The 22,498-nt window shown below is 40.0% G+C and overlaps 1 protein-coding gene across 2 annotated transcripts in view; it reads right to left on the minus strand.

Moving 5' to 3' along the window:
• Window positions 1-13,414, minus strand: part of cntn3a.1 (contactin 3a, tandem duplicate 1) — a 69,255-nt gene extending 55,841 nt beyond the window's left edge. For both annotated transcript variants that reach the window (XM_068597087.1, XM_068597086.1), the window contains exons 1-2: window positions 12,819-13,414; window positions 5,698-5,831 (exon numbers count right to left, since the gene is read on the minus strand). In XM_068597087.1, coding sequence (XP_068453188.1) covers window positions 5,698-5,752 — 55 coding nt within the window. In that variant the 5' untranslated portion in view covers window positions 5,753-5,831; window positions 12,819-13,414. The remainder of the gene's footprint in view (window positions 1-5,697; window positions 5,832-12,818) is intronic.
• Window positions 13,415-22,498: the final 9,084 nt, after the last annotated feature.

The following is a 22,498-nucleotide window of genomic DNA, read 5'->3' on the forward strand; positions in this document are numbered from 1 at the left end:
AGGCACACCCAACAACCAAAGACATAACCTCTCCTCAGGCTGTAATACAAATTTAATCAACGTGAATAATTAGTTGCAACCTGTACTTCTGGTTACGGCGGCAGGAAACTAACCTGATCCTTGGTAGCGCCATGGCAACCCATAGCCTATAATAATGGTGACTAAGTGTCAGAATAATGAGAAGGGATTGAGCTCCGCAGGCTGTGCCTGGGGGCTCAGCTCAAACTGATGCAAACTCTCTGAAACTCCTACGTTGCCTTCATAGCAGGCAATGTAGGATGCAGCAGGAAAAAGCTGAATGATTTTCGAGCCCGCTTTCTGGTAATCAAACACAGAGGTCCAACACGCAACAGCAGACTGAGGTCTACAGGTATGGGACATTTAGGGATTCTTCTTTTTTTCCAGGAGGATCTTAATTTGTTGGCATACGAGTTGGCTTAACAAGACTGTAGATGCATACCGGAAATACATCTGGTAAATTTTAACATTTTACATGTTTTTTTTAAACCAGAATATTATAATCTGATGGAAGAACCAACCCTGAGCTGGATAATAGTGAGAAAAAAAAACTATGAGTAAAATTCACCAATTAAAGAATCCTAACAGGGGGTTGACTGCACAATGTGCGGGACAGAGATGGAGGTCAGGAGGAAAGGGTCTTTTTAAAAAAGTGGGCCGCCTACACTCATCTCTGTCACCTGCTGCCAGATGCAGCTGTTTTGTAAAGGCTCTTCAGACAACACAAGACTCAGCATCGAAGCACAAGTGCAAGGCAGAGGGAGCTGTTTCGGAGGCTGAAATAAAAACTAATCTCAAATTCAATACTAGCTGACAGCAAATGAATTCCTACAGCTTACCTCAGCATGAATAAACAGGCACATGGGGAGTCGGCTGTGGGGGAGGTATCGGTCGTTTGTGAGGTCCCAAATCCATTCGTTTCAGCTCAGGGTTTTATGCATCAAATAAAAAAAAGCCAATATTGCTTTTTAAAGCATCTTTCCCCTCTGTCCAGGCCGATAAGGTACACCTTTAAGGTCTCCAATTCAGGGGCAGCAAATGTTACTCCAGAGCAGAAGGATGGTTGAAGTTGTTTTGAGCAAAGTATAGATTCAATCCCACTCCTTCAAATATTTGGAATATCTTCGGAACTTGTTTTTTTTAAGGCCCTTTGCAACATTGAGCTATAAGTAATAAAACCATCAGATTTAGGAAAAAGGTGAAATAATTATTGGAGATGGACACATTTGTGTGATTCCAGTAATAAAGATGTATTAGAAACATACAGAATAAAGTCAAACTACTGCATAATGTGTATTGACTATGACTATCAGCTTGGGTGTACTGTAAGAAAAGGAATGCGGCCAACACATTCCCAACCAATATCCAACTGTGTCACACCATTCTCAAGCTAATCAAAACTAGTGCATCTGAAATTCAATAAGACCCTTGTAGCCAAGGTATCCAATGCCATGTTCACTGGGGAAACACAGAACTGATTAGGTCCAAATCCATTTGTGGGAAAGGCAAATTAAAGCTAGTTGTTGTTGTTCTCTCTGTTGAATGTCGACATAAACCCATAAACATATTGCTTCTGAGAATGCCATTTGTCTAATTGTAGTAATATTGAAACCATTTCCTCCTCAAGATTGGTTAGAAGGTTATTTGTCACTTACCTACTGCAACAGTCGGCACTAATGGAAACATTCATCATGGTTTAGAACTATAACAGGGCTCCTGACATACAAAATACTTATTCTGACCATTAATGGTTCCTTTCTTGATGATGCTGTTAGTATTACTCTTCTAGGGCTACAACTATTGAATATCTGTATTTCTGATTAACCTGCCAATTATTCTATGAATTTATCGATTGGTATAAAATTTCAGAAAATAGTTATACATTTTCCATCCCAGTGTTTCATAGTCCAAAGTGGTGTCTTTGAATGCTTTGTCAGTCCAAATCCACAAGCTATTCAGTGTATTATCATGTAGAACACAGAGTGAATCTCCATTTTTAAAAAGAATGAAAACAGCATTATCTGCAATTTTTGCATAAAGAATTGATTTAACGATTAGCAGTTGGCACTTTCTGTCAATCGACAAATCCATTAGTCAGCCAATTAATCTTGCACTGTAAATATCTCTTATTCAATGTAGCATAAATCTCTTCAATAATGTCCATAAAAAATGTTAGTTAACCACCACAACACACACTTTATATGCTCTAATTTAGCTATTGTGAGTGAGTGTGTGAGGGATTAGGGTGATGCTGAAAATAAATGTGTAATGCTTTCCGATGGATATAAATCTGGTGATAAGAGCATAATTACCGAGTGTCTTGTTCTTGCTTACGTCTAGGATAACACAGGTATAATGTTCACATTTATGATGAGTAATCCTTACAGACAAGTAACGTCAGCATCAGAAGACACTGACATGCAGGGTATGTCAGTAAAAGCAGCTCACAGCAGTCTTCCAGACTTATGGGATGTATCCTGACACTAACACTGTATATACTCCTGTTAAATTGATAGTGATGTAAAATACACAGTACAGATAAATGATCATAGATCTATAATTAAAGGCATTTAAATTGGAGGATTTTTCAACTCTGGATGTAGTGAAAATCCAGCCAGCTATGAGAGGAAGATTCACTGGGGAATATTCCTCATCTTCACATAAACAGAACTTCAAAGACGCAGTAAAATCCTTGCTTAAGGATTCCTAAAAGGCTTTGCCATATTCTGATAAATCAATGAGGTAAGTCAATATTTGAAACTCCAACTCTGGGACACGCACAGAGCAAAGTAAAAGAAGTTTCAGGAGATTATAAAGCTGGCCAGAAGCCTCCCTTCATTTAAATGAACAGTGGGTTGGCATAATTCTAAGTAATGTGTTATCAGTATTTATTTGGGATGACCACTGGCTTTGTCAGTATTTATTTTGGGTGACCACTGGCTTAGTCATATTAAAGGATAGCTTCACATTTATATACGTCAGTCCTAAAACACTATACTTTTATAAGAACAGATTTTGGTCTCTGTTATCTCCTAAAATAATCTGCTGTTTATTCTGGCTGTGAAAAGATCCCTGACAAATGCTATTGCAATGAGTTTCAAAGTGATGGGGCACAAAATGCTTATGTCCTCTTTTCCGTGATCAAACCAAAGCTTATATGAGAGTACACCACTTGTGATTAGACAAAGTATCTTGCAAAGCTCCTTTCTGTAGCAGTGCCTTCGTGCAGCTCAGCATGGAAACACTGTTCGGGGACAGTTGCACTAAACTCAGCACAGTTACCAACTCAAGCTGACCATTTCAGACTGCTGAAGGCTCATATGAGCTTCAAAATATATTGTAAATCAGAACAAAAACTTAACATTTTGTTCTCCATTCATCTATATGACTTTAATTAAGGGAATTAATGATGTGAAAATCATAGCTTTAGCGACAGAGAAGACGTTTGCGGAGGTGGTCTGTACGACCACTAAAGAAAAAAAGAGCAACTGCAGGAAATCACGTTCTGAGCGGACCAATCACAGCGCTTGCGTTCTGCGCCAACGCGACGCGTAGTTAGGATTTTTGGGAGTTGCGCGTCAAGCTACGGCGTAGGGGTGTGCATAATTTGGTTTCGTCCCATGTGTTACAATTGCGAAGATATCTCACAACCAGTATGGACATTATAGTGGTTAAAAACGCAATAATGTACATGTAGACATGTCATTTGTATTGAGGTAGAATTATAAAATGTGAACAGATGTTTCTCGGACTGCACTCCTGCAGATGCTTTTACATTCAGTGAACTTCAGTAAAAGAAAAAAAGAGACAACTCACGGCAAAGTGTTCATTAAGAAATCGGAAGCATCTAATAATATATATATATATATATATATATATATATATATATATATATATATATATATATATATATATATATATATATATATATTCAATATTGCAGTGTCAATTGAACAGAAATTCCACCTCCTCGCTCTCGTTAAAGACAATGAGCTTCTTTCTAAGAATATGAGGAACCTTCTCGGTTATACACCTTCGAGAGCAATCTCTACCAACCAGGTTGACAAAACCACTTCTGTCAGAGGGAGACTGTTGACCCAGAGCTGGAAGTGGCTTTCTGTGTGAAGGTTAGCTGTGTGTGTACAGGGGGAGGGGGAATCTGCATCAAGCTGTACCTCAACGCCTCTTTCCTGCTCCCTTGCTCTTTCTCTTACCCGTTTATACAAACATACAACCAGAGCACACCCCGGCCTCAGGCCATTCAAACCCTCTGGGTTTGGGGGGATGGGAGGGGGGTTTGATTAACTCCACATGAACTCGCTATGGGATAGCCATTGCTTACCCGCACAGCCAATGCCTGCGGAAAAAAACACGCTTCTATACGTCTGAATGAATAAACTGGAAGCACCTATCTAACTTCCTCACACAAGCTCTCTTTGCAGGGCTGCATACTTAAATTAATACAGAGGCTTTGGAGGTCTATCGTTATATTGCGCCATACTTGTCTTGCAAGCAGAGCATATGTAATGTAACCCCTTACTGAATATTAATGCTAAGTTACTGTTTTATACCGACTGAGTGTGAGTCTCAAGAGTGAGGCAAGGGCTGTGCAACACATTGCTTTTCAGAAACCATTTAACCTTCGCTCCTTTGTTAAGCACTAATTTGCCTTGAAAAAAAAACCTGAATGCTGGGGTTTTTTGCACCTCGTGGGTGCAAGAGTGTTTTGTGGCTGGGATCTATGATGAAGACTGCAGACTTGAATTGCTGCCTGTTTGAGATCAAAACTGTCAAATTTACAGTGGGATTTCCACCGATGTTGAAGACATTCTCTTGTCTGCATATTCTGTATTTAACAGAATGCATACATTTGACATTGTTTTTGATCCAGACTTGAGTTCCTAATCATATATGAAGCACAGTTCCCCGAGGAAAGCTGTGTTAGACATCCACTGATTTAGTGATAAGTGATGCACGTCGGCAAATGTAGGTGCCGACGTGCTGTTGTGCGAAAATAATTTGTGGCAGTTTCAAGTACACAAACACACACACATACACACACTCACACTAATTATTTTAGGTCCCAGCTGTAAGGAGGGGCTGCTGATTTGGAGCACAGCAACATGAAAGATTACTCATTCCTCAAGATACTGTGCTCATGCGACAAAGCCCTGATTCATCTGGTTCTCATCTTCAGACGGTGACATTCTGAAGAGAACTAGAATTTGACCCTGAACATTGTCTGAGAGAGGACAATTAGGTCTCTCATTAAAAGCAAGATCAATGACAAGATTTCTACACCACTGCCAGTGCAATCTCAATTAGAGTAACAATTGAGGGTCTCTTTAAAATGACTGACGACACATTCAACTGCTAGATAGGGGCCGTCTTTCAGAGACAGGATCCTGGCTTATTCTTCTTCCAACAGGATGGAAAAAAAAACAGAGAGAGATAGCGTTGCAAAACTGAAGGAATGTTGATTGGTGGCCTTTAGTTGAAAACAAGATAAATCTTTCATACGGATTGTAAAATTGGAGGACATTTTTGGGCACTCTTTGCTATACAATTTCTCCGTTTTCCATGTCACTTTTAAGTGCCATCGCAAAATAAAAATCTATAAATAACAATTCATAACCCCTATACTGACAACATAAAAAAGTGCACGTTTGGGAAGCTTACCTGCCAGACTCTCCACCAATGTCAGCAGAAGTATAAGTTTCCATAGCAACTCCATTTTAATAGTCTCAGGTCAATACGAGCTCACAGGTGTGTAGAATCCTGGCTTTGTCTTTTCCAGCACTTTCACCGTTCTTCTGTCAAATGAAAAGAAAGGGGAGGGGAAAGCCATTAGATACGACAGTTGTGGACAGTAATTGTCCATGTTTGTTGGCAATTACTTGTTTGATATGAAACACAAGAGACTGAAAAATAAGATCTAATAACAATTAATCTTTGCAAACACTTTTCAGGTCAGGGTGACACTTGACAATAGGACCTCTATTTTGAACCATAATCGTCGATGCAATCTATATCTGTAAGAATAATCAAGAAACCGCTCTGTCTCCCGCAAACACATCATATGATTTGTCCAAGCAAAGCACTTACGAAACACTTGTGCAGTAGCGCTTGCTTAAGTGTGCTTGCATAAGAGGGATCATGTCTGCAAGAGAAACATAAAGGGATTGCTTGTACTCAAACCTGCTGAGACAAAACAAAAAGCAAGCTGCTTGTCAGACACTTGCCTAGCATGTAATAAAGCACTGTCCTGGCTCCTCGAATTCATCTGAGCTGGAGGGATTATGTATTTCTGACATGAAGAGATGACTGTAGGCAGGGCAAACCCATTTTCAGTCCCCCGGGAGACTCACACAATTGATTTTCTCAAGGACTAAAGCGTAATTTATCCCTGCTTAGGCTCAAATGAAGTCCCAAAAAACGTTGTGAAATGATAATGAGACGGATTCCTCTGTCACTGATAAACAGTGATGTATTTATTTGTCTGAATTCCAGACATGTTGATAGCTATGATCCTTTCTGATAAAGCAGCGGATAAATGTTTGCGTATGAAAGGCTGGTTATGGAGGGAGACAGGATGAAGAGAGGAAATTAGCCATCGTCTTTGCTCAAACTGGCGCTGGTACATTTAACTGACTGATGGCACAGTTTCCTTTGACTACACACCATCAGCATGCAGAAATTAATGAGGAAAGAATTACTCACAACATATAGTATAGTCTATCAAAAGGCAAGTGCCAAAAGAAGCAACGACAACTGAGAGATTACACTTTCATAGTTTCCCAGTTATCTTTACGCCTCTTATCTTTGTACCACTGAAAAGCATGACAGAGAATACTGATGATTATGTGAATATATCAACTGTGTCGCTGACAAGTTCGCCAACACTCCTCTTCCTTTTGCGTGTACTAAACCATAAAAAGGAAACACTTTTCCCCTATACATCTCACCATGGAGATTGGGTTTACAGTGTCATCCTAGTTACCAACTTATCTCGCCATTATTAAGATGCAAATGTCACGAGTAAACGTTAGCTTTTAATAATAAAAAACAGAGTGACTTCGAATCCTTTCTTGCGCTCCTGGATATTTTTGGAGTGTTCCACCTTTGAGGAATAAATTATGAATAAATTACTCTGCAAAATGAGAAAAAAAAAAGACTAGCCTGGAAATTCATCAAAGGTTTCTGCTCTAACTTCACACGTATGCCCCGTTATTTGATATATTGTTGATTACTAACATTACTAACATCTATGACACTTTTAATTTGACTAAAATAAAAGCTGCAGATTGCTGTTGCTGCAATTTGACATTCATTGCTTTATGTTTTCAAAAACTGCTCATTACCCTCAGATCTTTAAGTTGTCTGAATTTAAATTTTATAGTTAACCTAATTAATCTTTGTGCGTTAACTATATTAATATTTACTGCAATCACATGAGTTACCTAAACTCAGTTATTTTCAGCTTCAAGAACTTATTAGACAAGAAATTATTGAGCTACTTAGAAATTTACACTGTCATTGTTTTCTTAAGCTTGTAACGCTTAATGGGAGTGTTTGGTGCTAGTTGGCGGTCTAGAAAGTGTCCAAAGCACTCTGTGAGTTAAACATCCTTGATGGACACATGGATAACCAAAAACATACTTTAATTCAACACCACCGTCACTAACTTGACTCAGCAGTCTTTATTTTTTCCTTCATAAGTCACTTGACTTGGGTCATCTAAAAAGGAATCAGTTTCGACAGAAGCACAAGCGAACACAGCCACAACATGTGACACTGAGACACCCACAAAACAGGTATCCGTTGGCCTGTAACAGCTCTCTCTTGATCGCTCAGCAAACCCTGACGCGAGACACGAGACATCAGACAACGGGTTAGTAAGGGTTAAAAGACCGCCTTTTGATCCAGAGAAACACAGCACTCATGCCATGAGTGTCCATGGCCGTATTTGACTTCCTCTTCAGTACAAATTAATTACCTTTGTGACCTTAAGTGGTAGCGACAAGGCCAATTACTTATTTTCATCCCAAATTGATTCTCTCATTTGTTTGCTGTATGAGATGAAAGTTAATGATAGGGATGGCGTTCAAACTTAGCCTTTCAAGTTCCACTCTCTTTCAAGTCTCTGGAAAAAAAAGCTAGCAGAAATAAGATCAAGGCTAGAATGACAGTCCTGGCCCAAACATTTCCTGTCCCAATTTGCACAAACTCAGCTGCATTTAAATTCAGCCTCTCATTTCACAACTGCAGATGACATATCACACTGCAATAAATGATACACGTTTACTTTCTCCGTTGTAGTGATTTAACCACTGCTTACCGTGTGATGGGCACGCTGCGCTTCATCTCTATTCCTATCTATGAAACTGACATTTCAGCTCAAGTACTTACACAAACGTGTCAATTTCTGGAGGAAATATAAAAAGGTATCTTGCCAATTCGAAAGCTTTGCCACTTGTTTTCTGAAAACGGGCCAGACCACTAGTGATTGCTGTGGGGAGAGCGATACATTTTAATTAGAAGTCGTGATGATGAGCTCTGCAACATGTCAGGTGCAGCTCAGAGATGGCATCTCTGACTTCATCATCTGGGGGTGAAATTTCCAATAACAATCATTATGTAAAATGCCCAAATGTCACATTACCATAATAACCAACGTCCCAGGTGATATCTCGTCTTATATGAAGACATCAATATTACAGCACGTCTTCCTCAACAACAATTGTGATGAGGAATTGACAACTTAAGTTATTTATTAAGCAATCAAAATGCCAAGAATTCACTCATTCAGCCTTGACAAATGTGAGGATTTGTGGCTTTTCTCAGTTGTATTTTATAGTTGATTGAATACATTTCAGATTTGGACTGTCGGTCAGACAAATCAAGCAGTAAGAGGACCTCACTTTAGGTTAACCTTGCATTGGGAAATTATGAAGAGATTTTTTTTTCACAATTTTCAGAAATGTCATACTCAATAATGTATTGATTAATCAGTTCCTTGTAGCGTGTGCTATATTTCAGAGAGGTAGTCAGGGTTAACTCCACATTGCACGACTTGGACACATCCACATTGAATCGATGCCATGTATTGGAACAGCAGAAAGCTGAGATATAAAACATGATTTGACTTTTGAGGAAATGCAGCTGCTTTTAGGGAAGCCTCAGATTTGTGGAGACAAAGCGCTCCTCCAAATTTCAGTGTTGTCAAAGTGACACCTCTGTTCCTCTTCTTCTCTGACAGCAGCAGCTGGAGTTGATAAACCACAGATTGTAGTTCAGTCAGCCAGAGAAGCTGACAGTGATGTCAGCTGATTCAACCCTCTCCCCTACACCCGATCCCTCCACTGCCATCAATTTTTCAGGGCTCAAAAGACTTATTAATAGAGGGGTACTCGAGGTCCCTTTGGTTGAAGAATCCAGATGAAGATAAAACTCACACTAAAATACATGAGCACCCCACACATACACACACACGAGCTCTGAATCATGAATGAGATGAGACTCTCACACTCTGCAGGAACGAGACAAGACCAGGAAAAGCAGCATACAATGCTGCATCTTTAATCACCTGAACTGTGACTTCACTTGATCTGCAGACACCAGCTCGATCAGTGTTTTCCTGCATGCGAAGCTCATCTCACGGCTGTGAGTGCCTCCAGATATTTGAAATTCATTTTCTGCTGGTGCTCAAATTGAGACTCGTAGTAGTAGTAGCAGGGAACGTGAAATTTCCTACTAATCCTGGACACTTTGATTCACCACACACATGAATCAAAGATTTATCAAGCAGGTCTGTGGAGGAGCGGCGGTTGTAATGATATTGAGTCATCAAATAGTCACTTTTTTTACCCTAAATATTCAATTACTGAACCAAATATACGCAGCCATAACACTCAAATAATCATATTCTATTAAGTTGTTTAACTGTGGGAGTTATTTCTGAAGTGACCGAGGCTATACTGCTTTTCTTTTGAAGGTTTTTTAATGTTTTAATTTTGTCCTCAATCTGACATGGACCTTGCTATGTGTCGGCGGTATATCTGTTCAACCCAAAGTAGCTTCCTGCACAACTTTAACAAGAAAAAGAAGACAGAACCTGCAAAGGTATTTTTAAAAAGGTGCTTATTTCTTCTTGGGCTGAATGTGAACATTGAACTCACAGAACTTTTAAAGTTGCATAGATGTGGAAAAAGCCACAAATCAACCTAAAACCACCGAGCTCAAAGCTTTCTCGAAGCTTTTATGCGTGCCAACCCAAGTTTTTTTCACCTCTCAAAATGGCACACCACGAGAGTCAAGGAAGCGCCAACATATTCCCTCGCCAAGATTCTACCTCAAATAGTGGCACAAGACAAAGAGACTAATGGTGTTTTGATCTAAGCACACAAGCCGCAGGCATGACATAACACATGCCAGCTTCTTGATTTCTCCAGACCACACCAGGGGCGCTCCACGAAAGCGCTCATCCCAATCTCCCCTGTGACACGAGCCACTGAGCACGTTGAAAGGTTCTCCCTGCTTACACGCATGCTCCAAACCCAAGTTTTAACATAATGAGCACAGTGTAGGGTAATATTTGTCACACCATTATAGATCTATGCCTCTAACTTCAGCTAAAGTTTCTGAGCATCCTTTATGCAAGTATTATTGATTAAATGCTTAAACCTCAAACAACCCACTTATTGTAAATCCCCTAAAATATGTAATAGAAATAAGTGAACTGATAAATCACTGTGCCGTTTTATTTGATTGAAAATAAACTAAATGTGACTGGAGTGGCCTAGATTCTAATCACTCTAATTAGGCACCTGCAGCAAACATATTGTGTATAAATTATCTCACAATTGATGCTTGCTCTGACTGAAAGTGGTTGACAATTCCAGTGCACCTGTCTTTCCTCAGCTACTAATTAAGCATCCCATTAGGATTTAAGAGCCTGCCAAATTAATAGTTCCTTAAATACACAGATTTAGGTCTTTGGTCAACACTTTGGTTGGTGGAAGACAGCAGTTCTCATGGGAAGCAAATGTTTAGCCCATAAACAAGAAAGAGTATTAAGTTATTGCTTTGAGGAATGAAAGATCCTCTTGTGAAAAACAAAAAAATAATAATACCAGATGTGCCTCAATCAAACTGCAACTTGAGAATGCTACTTTCAAATTCAAAAGTTCCATCACTTTTATATATAAATAAATATAACATCACTGGAACAGCAGCATTGTACAATTATACATATTTTGTGATGAGAGGAAATTGTTTTTTTCTGTGCTTCACATGATATTTATCTTTCAGCGAAAAATATATATGTATGGGTGGTCTGGAGATGTCAATAATTTAAGAAGTGGAGGAAGTGGAAATGTGGACTTTAAAGACTTTTTACTACCCCACTGAGCTGGTCTGCACAATAAATGGCAACCAAAAAAACAGCAAGACTGAATAAAGACTGATATCTGTTGCCAGGAAAAAGGATCTGCAGTCAGATTAGTACAAATTGGAGTTTTAACATTTGAAAAAAGGTAATAAGGCAATATGTTTTTTGTGTTACTATTGTTCCATTTATACACTGTATTGAACTCCTTTATAGACAAGTTAAAATGCTGTAAAACTCTACGTCCACCTCTCAGAATGCACATAAACCTCCGTCAGTCTTCATGCTGTTTTTCTACTTCTTATTCAGACCGGGCTGCGCTCAGTGGGGCACGATGAACTTCATGTTCAACTCTCCTCCTCTTTCTGAGCCGGTGACATCATCAGAAACGTGTCCAACCATAAGCACACTTCCCCAAGGAGACCTGTAGTAGATCTACTATTCCAACCACTTGGATACTAAAAGGTAAGAAGAGCAACTGCTCACATACGTAGTGTTTGTGTCGGGAATTGAACCACAGTTTTTGGTAGAAACTGTTCAAAGGGCACAACCAGCTGGCATTAGTCTGTCAACATGAAACAAAAGGAAGCGCTAACAATACAGAGACTGACACACACTGTAAACATTTTGGAAGAGAGAGGAGTAACTTGTCAGAAGAGCCCCTTCCAGAGCCACCTCTAATATACTGAGCAGCAGAGTCATGATGTGCAAGGCAGCTCCCTCTCAAACATATGGACACTTGATTGAAGTCCCGTGCCATAAGACTTTAGACAATCTGAACTGCAATCAGGCTTGGAGCTGGATGCAATCAAAGAAAGACAGAGATGGTGAGACTGGACTGAGTCCAATCCCTGTTGACAACAAAGGAGTGCTGCCATTGTTTTTAAATTAGAAAGAATTAATAGGTGGATTTGTGCCCCTCTTTACAGAAAACATGCATGGTACAAATGATGGTCATGGCCATTAGAGGACACAAAATGTGCATTATGTCTAATGGGTTGTGTGAAAATTGTGCAATTTAATTGGTAATTGGTATGTCAAAGCTGTCAGTCTTCTAATTGGCAGGTTGGACATAGTATATGGCTTCACGTGCAAATTCACAGCCCATAGTAGAGGCAGCGCACACATATTACAGCATGTCCAGGATGTGAGAAATAAAACATAAATGAGCATTGTCTGGGGAAAACAGACTGCATGTTGATATTTCTCAGTAAATGTCTCAAAGATTGGCTTGTACACATATTTTACTTATTTATCTTCGACGCCAGAAGTGGAAGTTGCTGGAGGCTAAGGGGCTGAGTGCAGCCTGATGATTGCGCGGACCGACACACAAAAAAAGGCAGCATAGTGTGTTAGGAATATTGAAAAAGAGTTTAAGCAGTAAAATAGAGAAAAGGCAAATGTAGTTATTTACCTGAGTGGGCTTCGTTCCCTGCGGTGTTCTCGGCTGTTTGCCCCGGCTCGGATATCCATGTTACACCGCGCATCCATTCACTCCTTCAGCCCAGCAGCTCCCGGCATCGAGTCGACGGCGACAGTGAAGTTGGTCTCTTCAAAGTGCGGATTTTGTGCTCTCGTTGAAATGGACCCCAAAAAACTCTGCTCTCCTCTTCTCTGCTCGTCTCGCCTCTTGGGGGGGGGGCAGGCTCCCCTGCACGCCGGCGGTCCCTCTTTCCACCCTCAGTGCCTTCGGTGTTGAGTTTCTTTTCGAGAGTCCGAGGAGTTGCTCGCAGTTCGGTCCCCAGCGCTCCACAGTCCAACGTCGAGAGGGCACCGCGGCGGTCCTGCCCGCCCCGCCGCCAGCCTGAGACAAACTAAAATCCCGCCGCTGTGGCTTCCGAGAAGGAGGTCTGCAGTGTGGATGGGTTTTTCAGACGACGCTTTGTGAATTTGATTTTAGGAGCAGAAAGTGTTGCGCGTTGGGTTGGTCCATCGGATGGGGGGCTGGAGTGTTAGTTGCCTGCGCGTGCGGCGGCAGTGGCACATGGGGCACCAGAGAGCGGTGCACGGTGTAAGCTTCGTAGGCTGCCGTAGGTGTGCTGCAGGTTCACGTTCTCCTCCATGTCCCTCAGTGTTTTTTATTGTTTTGTTTTTTCTTCCTCTGGATTTTAAATACAAGCATGAAAACATGTTTCATTTCAGGGTATTGGAATGTTTTTTACCTTAAGTGAAAATACCAATGTGGATAAACATGCTCCAAGTAGAAGCCCTGCACTAAAAAAAAATACATCAATGTTATTATAAAACGTAAAAAATGAGTTGTCTCTCCTTGCATATTTCACACACAGGTGTTTTCACTTGTGTTGTCTAATTAGAGCTCTTCTCATGACGGTGTTGGCAGGTACAACTGTACTTGATATTCCTCTCCCTTGTTGTACCTGGACCAGGTTATCTGTTATCTTTTCAGTTTGGTGACATAATGTGACCCAACAACATACTCCTGGCAAGGATTGTTCAGCCAAAGTGATTGAAAACACCTGTGTAAGTGTGCAGCACCTCTTAATTGGAAAGTAACGGGTCATTACAGCTGTCAAACAAATGTCACAGTTAGAATTAGTAGGCCTAGAACATGGAAATACCTAATGTACAGGTATAGCTCAACATTTTACTCAGTAGTTGATCTTTTTATCAGTCTCAATCCACTGTCAATGACCTACAATTGTAACAACAAAATCACAGATTATGAGGTAGCAATAGCATATTCACACTATGCACCCGTATTATTGTTATGGAGAGTAACTAAGTACATATATCAAGCTGCCTACTTTGAGTACGACATTTGGAGGTACTTGCACTCTTTACTTCTCCACTATACTTGACAGGGGGCTCTTTGCAGCTCTGCTAATTTGAAAGTCACACAAAAAAGTGTTGATTAAGCGATTCCACTTTAAATAACCTGTACCTTTTGCAGCACAAATTATTCACAGCAATTTATGTGTTACAGCATAGTTAGAAAGAAACAGATCTGTATAATGGGTGTCCATGATCACACATTTGTTTCTATCATTTTCTACTTATACTCAACAAAACTGTCAGCTTATGAAGTTTAAACAGTCAGAGCTTGTTATGTGCACTATGCCTGTGGCTCATAATCCACTCATAATGTTGAGTGGGATTTAAGAGAATCTACTTCTGTTTGAGCCAATGGGAGAGTGATAATTACAGCGGAAATCACTGAACGCCCCGCTGAGCCTTGGAATGGCAAAGGGGGAAAAAAGAGTATTTGGATTAACTTACTGAATGAACATTTAACATAGTCACCCAAACACACAGCTAATAATGGCACATCAAAGCTCAAAGGAACACTTAATAGTATAGCCATCCTAAACACAAATAACTGCCACTGGGTTTGAATATTTCATGAATTCATTAATGTTTAAGACTGGAGGGACATTTTCTTATCATTTTAGTATGATTATTTTTACCAAAAGAAAAGCTAACCGAATTTTACCTCATGCAGCTTTGCTCATTTCCTCTGCTCTGCAAAGACTGTGTGCGACCCTCCCGATGCGACAATGAGCTTTTCATTGTTGTTTGGAAGATGTCATTTAAATACATGAATTACGTTTGACCTGGGGCTGTAAATGAGACGCTGAAATGAGCAACTTGTCAACACCGCCCGGATGTCAGAAAGACAAGCTTGTCTCTCTGAAAACGAGCGAGGGCAGATTATTCTCTGCAGAGGTATCATACTGCCTCACCCTCTTTTAGACACATTCAAACCGATGATCCTGAATAAAATATTGTCTTTAATCTAAGACATTGTCCCTAACTTGTTTGTGTCATGCTGTTTTCTGTCGAGCTCTTTTTACATTAGCCTCTGATGAATGCTCCAGTTACGTAGATCTATAACTATGACTAATAGGTATAAGAGAATATATATATAAATATATATATATATATATATATATATATATATATATATCCATAATCCTCTTTATCTATCTCTTATTTAATTATCAACTCAAAAATAGAGTGACTCATTTCTGAAGTGTCAATTTTTATGGAGGCTTATTTTGGAAGCAGGAACTTGTCTTCACCAAAAAGCTAAGTATAGCCTGCAAATACTTGGTTCTTGACTCACTGGTTGCTTCTCCAGAGTATCGCAGCTGAATTTACATTTTGAAGATTACTCTCATGTTCTGTAGCACAAAATAAAATAAAACCTCATTTCTACTTCTGAATTTTACATTTTTTCTTTCTGCATTTTCGGTGGTACCGGTGTAATTGGAGCTTGTGAGAAGCGACTGAGGTGAAGAGTATAATAAACTGGACCTGAATGGCCTGTTAGTGCAACGTTTTTTTTGGCACAGATGGTAGCCTGGGTGTGCATTGACTCAGTTAGGGCAATCCTCCCTGCCCTTGTCTCTGCATGGTGTCATTCTGTTTTAATCAAATGAAGGACAGTCAACAGCTCAGTAGCCTGCTCAGCAATGCAGACAGCACACTGGAGCTTATCCTGAGGACAGGAGGATGTGCTGTGAAACCAGCGGCTGCTGCCTGTGGTGAGTATACTTTACTGACCTGCAAAACTGGACCAGGAGAGACACTAATATGTTTGAGCTGCAGTAGGCAGGACATCCACTACTTGATATTTAATGTTGGCTTTTGATTGGACATATTTCACATTCATTTATTGCTGCTGATGACAGCAAACATGTCAAACATGGAGTAAAACTGGGACTTGGTTAAGGCCTCACTTGGGTTAAGCTGTTGATATAAATACATAATGGAAAAATCGCATGAGATCGAGATTGCCTTTGGCATTAAACCACTAATTTCAATGATTACACTGATGGATTCCTGTCTACCGAATATGTCAAAGCAAGAAGAAAAACAAAAACAAAGTCAAATTGAATGTGCCATGTCCTTCCATGTTTTATGGCTGACATTAAAATGAATCCATGTAATGGACTAAGGAGGAGCAGGAAGAATACGTCTACATCCACAGAACCCATTTAATATCAAAGTGGGGCAGACATGTCACCAAGGTCCGTGTGCTGAAATGATGTGTCGATTAATTGATTAGTTGCTCGCTCCATCTTCTGAAATGTGGTTATTTGCCGCTTTTTATAGCAGTTTTATAGCATTGTAAATTCAATGCCTTGGGGTTTGGGGCTGCTGGTTGGACCGCATACGCAATCTAAAGACATCATCTCGGGCCCTGGGAGCTTGTGATGATCATTTTTCTCTGTTTGTCGACATTTTATAGACTCACTGATTAGTTACTTAATCAAAATAATAATTCAGTAATCGTTAGCTGCAAATCTCCAGTCCCTATCGAGTGGATTCTCTTCTCCAGTTTACATACGAGCGTGTTCATCTTCGAGGGTGTTGAGTGATAGATTTTAGGAGCTGATGCTCACAGGACCAGTGTTGTTCATGAACTAAAGAAGCTTGATGGACACGTTACGACATACAATAACAGATGTTCAATGTGTGTAGTACACTCTTGTGCTTGAAGCCTGGGATTTGACAGGTAGCTTGCCTTCAGTCTGTCACGAAGTCCGATATCCACCCACTCACTGAGGGAGCAGTGTCGAGCAGCAGCACATTACCGTGTGGCAGGTCCAGGATAATAGTGTTGAAAGCAGAGGTGATAATTATCTAAGAATACAAAGTCGATATTAGAAATGTAAATGTAGATCATGCCCGCACCAAATATAAAGGAAGCTCAAGTGCTGTTTAGGTACATTGGCGGTATTAAGTTATGAAGAGGTGAGGCTGCCAGACCTCGAACACGCAGATCTCCAACCAAACTGTCGGCGGTCAGGTTGCATGACATTGAATACAAATGGTGTCATCTGTTGTACTACTGCATCGAGTTCATCGATTCGCTTTACATTGTGAGTTCAACAAGGGGATATTGTTGAGAAAATGTTCAGTAGGAACATCTTTTTAGAGCAGCATGTGTGTTCCACTGCAACTGTTTCCTCATTATGTTGTTGATAAACATAATGTGGGTAGTACATTTCCTAAAAAAAACACATTTGCTGATAGAAGTTTGTTATTTTCAGGAGACAGGGTTAGAAATGTGGGTCAGCCACAACTGTTTTTTTTTTAAAGAATCTTACCTTCCCAAATTAGAGCATCATTAAACTTTTTATAAAAAGAGACATATTATGACTATATGCACACCTTCAATACAGCAAATATTTAAATTGATGTAATAGATTTGAATATTTTTCATGATAGAATAATATGTCTCTCATATCGGCAGAACATTTTCTTAAATTTAGTAAGAGTTAAGACTTACCCACCCTCCCAATATGTTGTCAGTATCAGATGGCTTCTGCCTTTTTGTAAAAAGAAAAGAAAAATCTCCTGAGATCAGTTTCAGTTTTCACGAATGCAGCTTAACTGACATGAGCTTAATTAAGCAAAACAAGTATTTTGACAGAGATACCCGTTATCTAACGACACAGGTGTAATACCAAGAAAGCTCCTGGAAATACTTCCACGAGAAGACTCAACTACTTACTTCTAATTACTCATGTTAGTTTGAAATAATCGCAACATCAGGGCTTTGATATTGACTTGCGACTACTGGCTCCACGGGCCAAATTATCTGTGTCGGAGATATCTCTCAGAAAATCAAGACTTTTTTCTCTTTCCACAAGCCTTCGCTTGCTGCACACTAATGACAGTCGAGCCAAAGCATTTAACCTTGAGCCAATCTGTCTTCTCACTTAGAAAAGCTGAGTTCTTGAACCATGAAATGGAAGTACTTGTCCATCTGAAAGGAGGTTACAACCCAGACTACTTCAAGATGAATCAATTATTGCTATTGAAGTTGTAATTTTTCTGAATGTTGTTATTTCAATCAACTTTTTTTGTGAAGTGTCACAATAAATTCTCAACGTATCATTTTAAAACACTGGACACATGACACATGGGCGTTATTCCAATAAGTCAGGGTTGTATACCTGTCCAAACAAAGCCGATGTGATGACAAATAAGCAAAATACATTTGTCAAACTCATCCTGATCCAAAGTATTTATGCTGCCAGGTAAATGTATTTATGAAAGTGTGGTATAATCCAGCACCTATGGACCCAGCTGTCTCAATGCAACCAGAGAGCAATGTGAAAGGGGCTGAAGGAACGCGGCAAATCATCCACTGAATGTAACACAATCAAAGCAAAACCTGCACGAAGAAATCCCCTCTGAGTTTTGATTTGTGAGTTTGTGTGTGTTTGCACCTATGCAAATTAAAAACATTCTGAAACACGTCACACTTCTGAAAGAGAATCTGAAATACAGATTTATGATACATATCCTCTGGAGTCTTTCGTCACTGTGGTATTTAAATTCCAGATTTGAAGTGACAGTTACTTCTTCAAAGAACAAACTGCCAGAGACAAAATGATAACCTTTGCTGTGCATTAAAATCAGAAAAAGTGGGGTATTTGTGTGTGTGTGTGTGTGTGTGTGTGTGTGTGTGTGTGTGTGTGTGTGTGTGTGTGTGTGTGTGTGTGCGTGTGTGTGTGTGTGCGTGTCTGCAAATGTGTGATCAAATGCATGCCCTTGAGGGGCTTTTACTAATTTGTATATAAAAGGTCTATGGGAGGTTTACTATCATTCTGCTATATTTTCAATATATTGGTGTGAATGTTTATGCTCTTGGAGCATATGAAGGCCACCTACTTACAGGCACGTTTTGTTTTAACAACATGATTAGTATATTTGTATATTTAGCATGAACTCGATAAACTTGGATAATTAAAAAATTAACATCAATACATTCTTCTACTGTTGTGACGATCAGAGATGAATATGCTTTTATATGTTGCTTTTAATTAGATTCCTTGCTTTCTTCTCAGAGCTTGAAAAGAACTTATTCTCTGAGTGAAATGCAAATTTAAATGTGTTGTTATAACATCTACATTCAGTAACATGTTCACGAACATGTGGACATCGGAGGAAATGTGTAGGTGTAGTTGAACCTGCAAATTCATGAAGTTCAAACCAGCAGAACCTTGAAACAGACACGTTGCCAATCGGAACATGGATCTAACAGCAACGGCAACTTCCCTTCCTTTTCTCACGTGTGAAAAAAGTGTGTGTTGCTGATGGGTCACGCACACTGCAGTTCCTCACATGAAGATGGTTTGAAGCCTCACCCGCGTAAACAACTGCGTGCGTGGATGAATAATCACGGAGGAGAAGTCAGAGACTTAATTGTTCGAAATGATTAATGCAAAAATCCTGTTATGCTCGTGATTGTCTGTCCACTTTTTCCCTTGTCCACATTTAGCCATGCAGTAATTAGTATTTTGATAAGAATATGTGTACAGTGGTTATAATTACTGCGAGCCTGCCACAGAAAAGGCCTTTGCCCTTGTTTCCTTTTCCTACAGGTTTACGTTAACATCAGAGGCTGTGTTGTACCAGCTCCAACAGAGGAGGCGAGAGAAAGCTAAACACCGGGAATTGCAACATTTGTGCTCTGAGATTTAGGGAGTGATATGGTGAAGCTTTCATATTCTTTGTCTCCAGTACACCTCTGCAGTGGCAGCAATTGTGTCTCTCCTGTCTAATGAATAATGCACACTAAGACATCCTGAGTTATCCAAAACCAAGTCCCTCTTATCCCTGTTTGAGTGCATTGATTTCCGAGCTCTCACCAGCATCTACAGAGGCTCAAAAGCTGCTCCTGTGCGTGTGGTAGGAGGATAAAAGAATAACAACAAGGCAAGCATCAGGCTTGTAGTGCACTCGTGGATACCCTGGAGTTCACTACCTGGCGCTCGGATGAAAGCAGGGGCCACGCACGTCATCACGGTGCTTATGATATCTGTAATCAGATATTCCGTTGAACCTGGTCTGTGGAGACTGTGTCAACTTTACTGTGATCACCTACAAAACAGGGAGCTGACACCTGGCTCTGATGAGGCGTACCTTATTTCAAGGCGAGGTCTTGCAGTAAATCCTTTGTAATTATCTACTGGCACAAGAAGGGAGCTTTTAATGAGCTGCGGACGAGGATGCTGAAACAGCCTCTGTACTGCAGTTGCACCAACCAATTCTCATTTTTCATAATCGGTAACATCACTCACCCAAGAGAAATGATTATATGCAACATCTATTGTAATCATAACAGCATATTAGTGAGGATGAGAGCAGCTATGGTTTATTAATTTGTAAAATATTAGAGTGAGGAGAAAACGACATGTATTCACATAGATATTTCTTTTTGATCATCAAGTCGTACACCTTTAACTGTAGTCCCCAGGGTTCAAGCAGTTTATCTTATTAGAGTACATTTTGCAGGAGCAGCATTGATATTTTCCAGTTCCAATGTTGCATGACAAATTATTGGTCTCAGTGTAAATAGGTACGAGAGGTGCAACCATGGTTACTTCTCACTACCGTCTTGTTAAATCCGCTGAAGAACATGCTTTAGTCTCCAGTTGCCACGTCTCTATGCAGAAAAGAAGACAGACACACACAAAAAGCTGTATATTATAGACAAAGGTTTAAAATTCAAGGTCTTTCTACTGTCACCATGTGTCTCATATTTAACAATTTCAGATTAAATCAATATTAATCTTCTGCTGACCAAAAGGGACTTCACTCTCATTTAAATAAACCAATTCAATTTGATAAGGAGCCAGACTATTTGGATAAGCATGGCGAGCAAATCAGCGTGAGATACTCCCTTGGAGATTGTCTATTTTCTCCCCTTCCTTGATTGCTTAAAGGACTTAGCGCACTGGAAAGTAAGTTTAGTGGAGTTTCATCACTGCTAGGGACAAGTGGTTTCACAAAGGCTTGCAGAATACTCAAATAACTCAACCATTGAAAGGCCACCGGAGCAAAGCATATGCTATAATCTCTTGAGTCAAAATATAGGAATCAGAGAAATGAACGCCTCATATAATCCAACTCAAGGGAACATTTTTCACTGTGTTCCAAAATGCATAGAAATCAATATTTAATCTGCACCGAATATTGGAAAATGCACAAAAGAGCCCAAGATACTGAAAGCTAGACTGTCAATGGAATGACTAATCTTTGAGAATTGATTGGAAATAAACTTTGGAAAAGCATCACTGTTGCATTACGTGGACTTCAGAATGTCACACCATGTGTTTACAGTTGAACCCAACAACCTCACGGGGCAAAATAAGTTTACCCTTGACAGTCACTCTTCTCTGTCAATTGATGAATAAGTGTTTGCAGCGGATAAGAAATGCATTTCGTGGCTAGAACAAAGCGTCACCGTGAGACACAGACTTGTTGTCTTGTTGAAGGTGACCTCAGCATTAGACAGAACAATACGTTTGCATGACATTGCGGCTGCTGTGGGTATGATCAAGATGGTAATTCATGCCTGCGTTGTACAATGTCTTGTCTGCCTGAAAAGGGTGTGCGTGTGTGTGTGTGTGTGTGTGTGTGTGTGTGTGTGTGTGTGTGTGTGGGTTCACAGTCTGAGGGATATGTCTTATGCTTGTTCTAATAGGCTTTGCTCCAGTGAGTGCTGGGCTTACAGGTGTATTGCTTCCTATACCCAAACACACACACACACACACACACACACACACACACACACACACATACACACAGAGTAACATTAGATTTCAGGAGTCATCTCACCTACCTTTCTACTTTGCATGCCGCTTTGTCCCTGCCTCTAACGGGAAGCTATTTTCACATTACTAATCCGGTATGCTTTATTTTACAATGCAGCTGGATTTCAGGAACTATACGGAAACATGTCCCATATTGTTTTTTGATTTCACTGAAGTGATGCCACTGATCACTTTTCATTTCCTTAAGTGTAATAACTATTGAGGAGGAAAATCAATTAGCGGAATTTGATAAAAGCCAAAAAAGCCAGCTGAATGAGCTAAAAACAGAGATACAACCAAATGAGCTGAAAACACAACCAATGACACGACACAACCAATGACATGACCAAATGAGCTAAAAAACACAGACACAACCAAACAATTGCATTAGTTACCACTGGCCCATTCAAATCTGCATCCACACTTTAATGGCTGCTTCAGCATTTGCTTGAAAATAGTCTTTGTGACATCTCTGGGCCTGTGTGCATGAAAGCCTGGCCACCAACTGGGACACCTGGCA

The sequence above is a fragment of the Clinocottus analis genome, unplaced genomic scaffold, assembly GCF_023055335.1.
Source record: "Clinocottus analis isolate CAN_PGR_092001 unplaced genomic scaffold, fCliAna1.0.p SCAF_4, whole genome shotgun sequence".
NCBI classification, from domain to species: Eukaryota; Metazoa; Chordata; class Actinopteri; order Perciformes; family Cottidae; genus Clinocottus; species Clinocottus analis.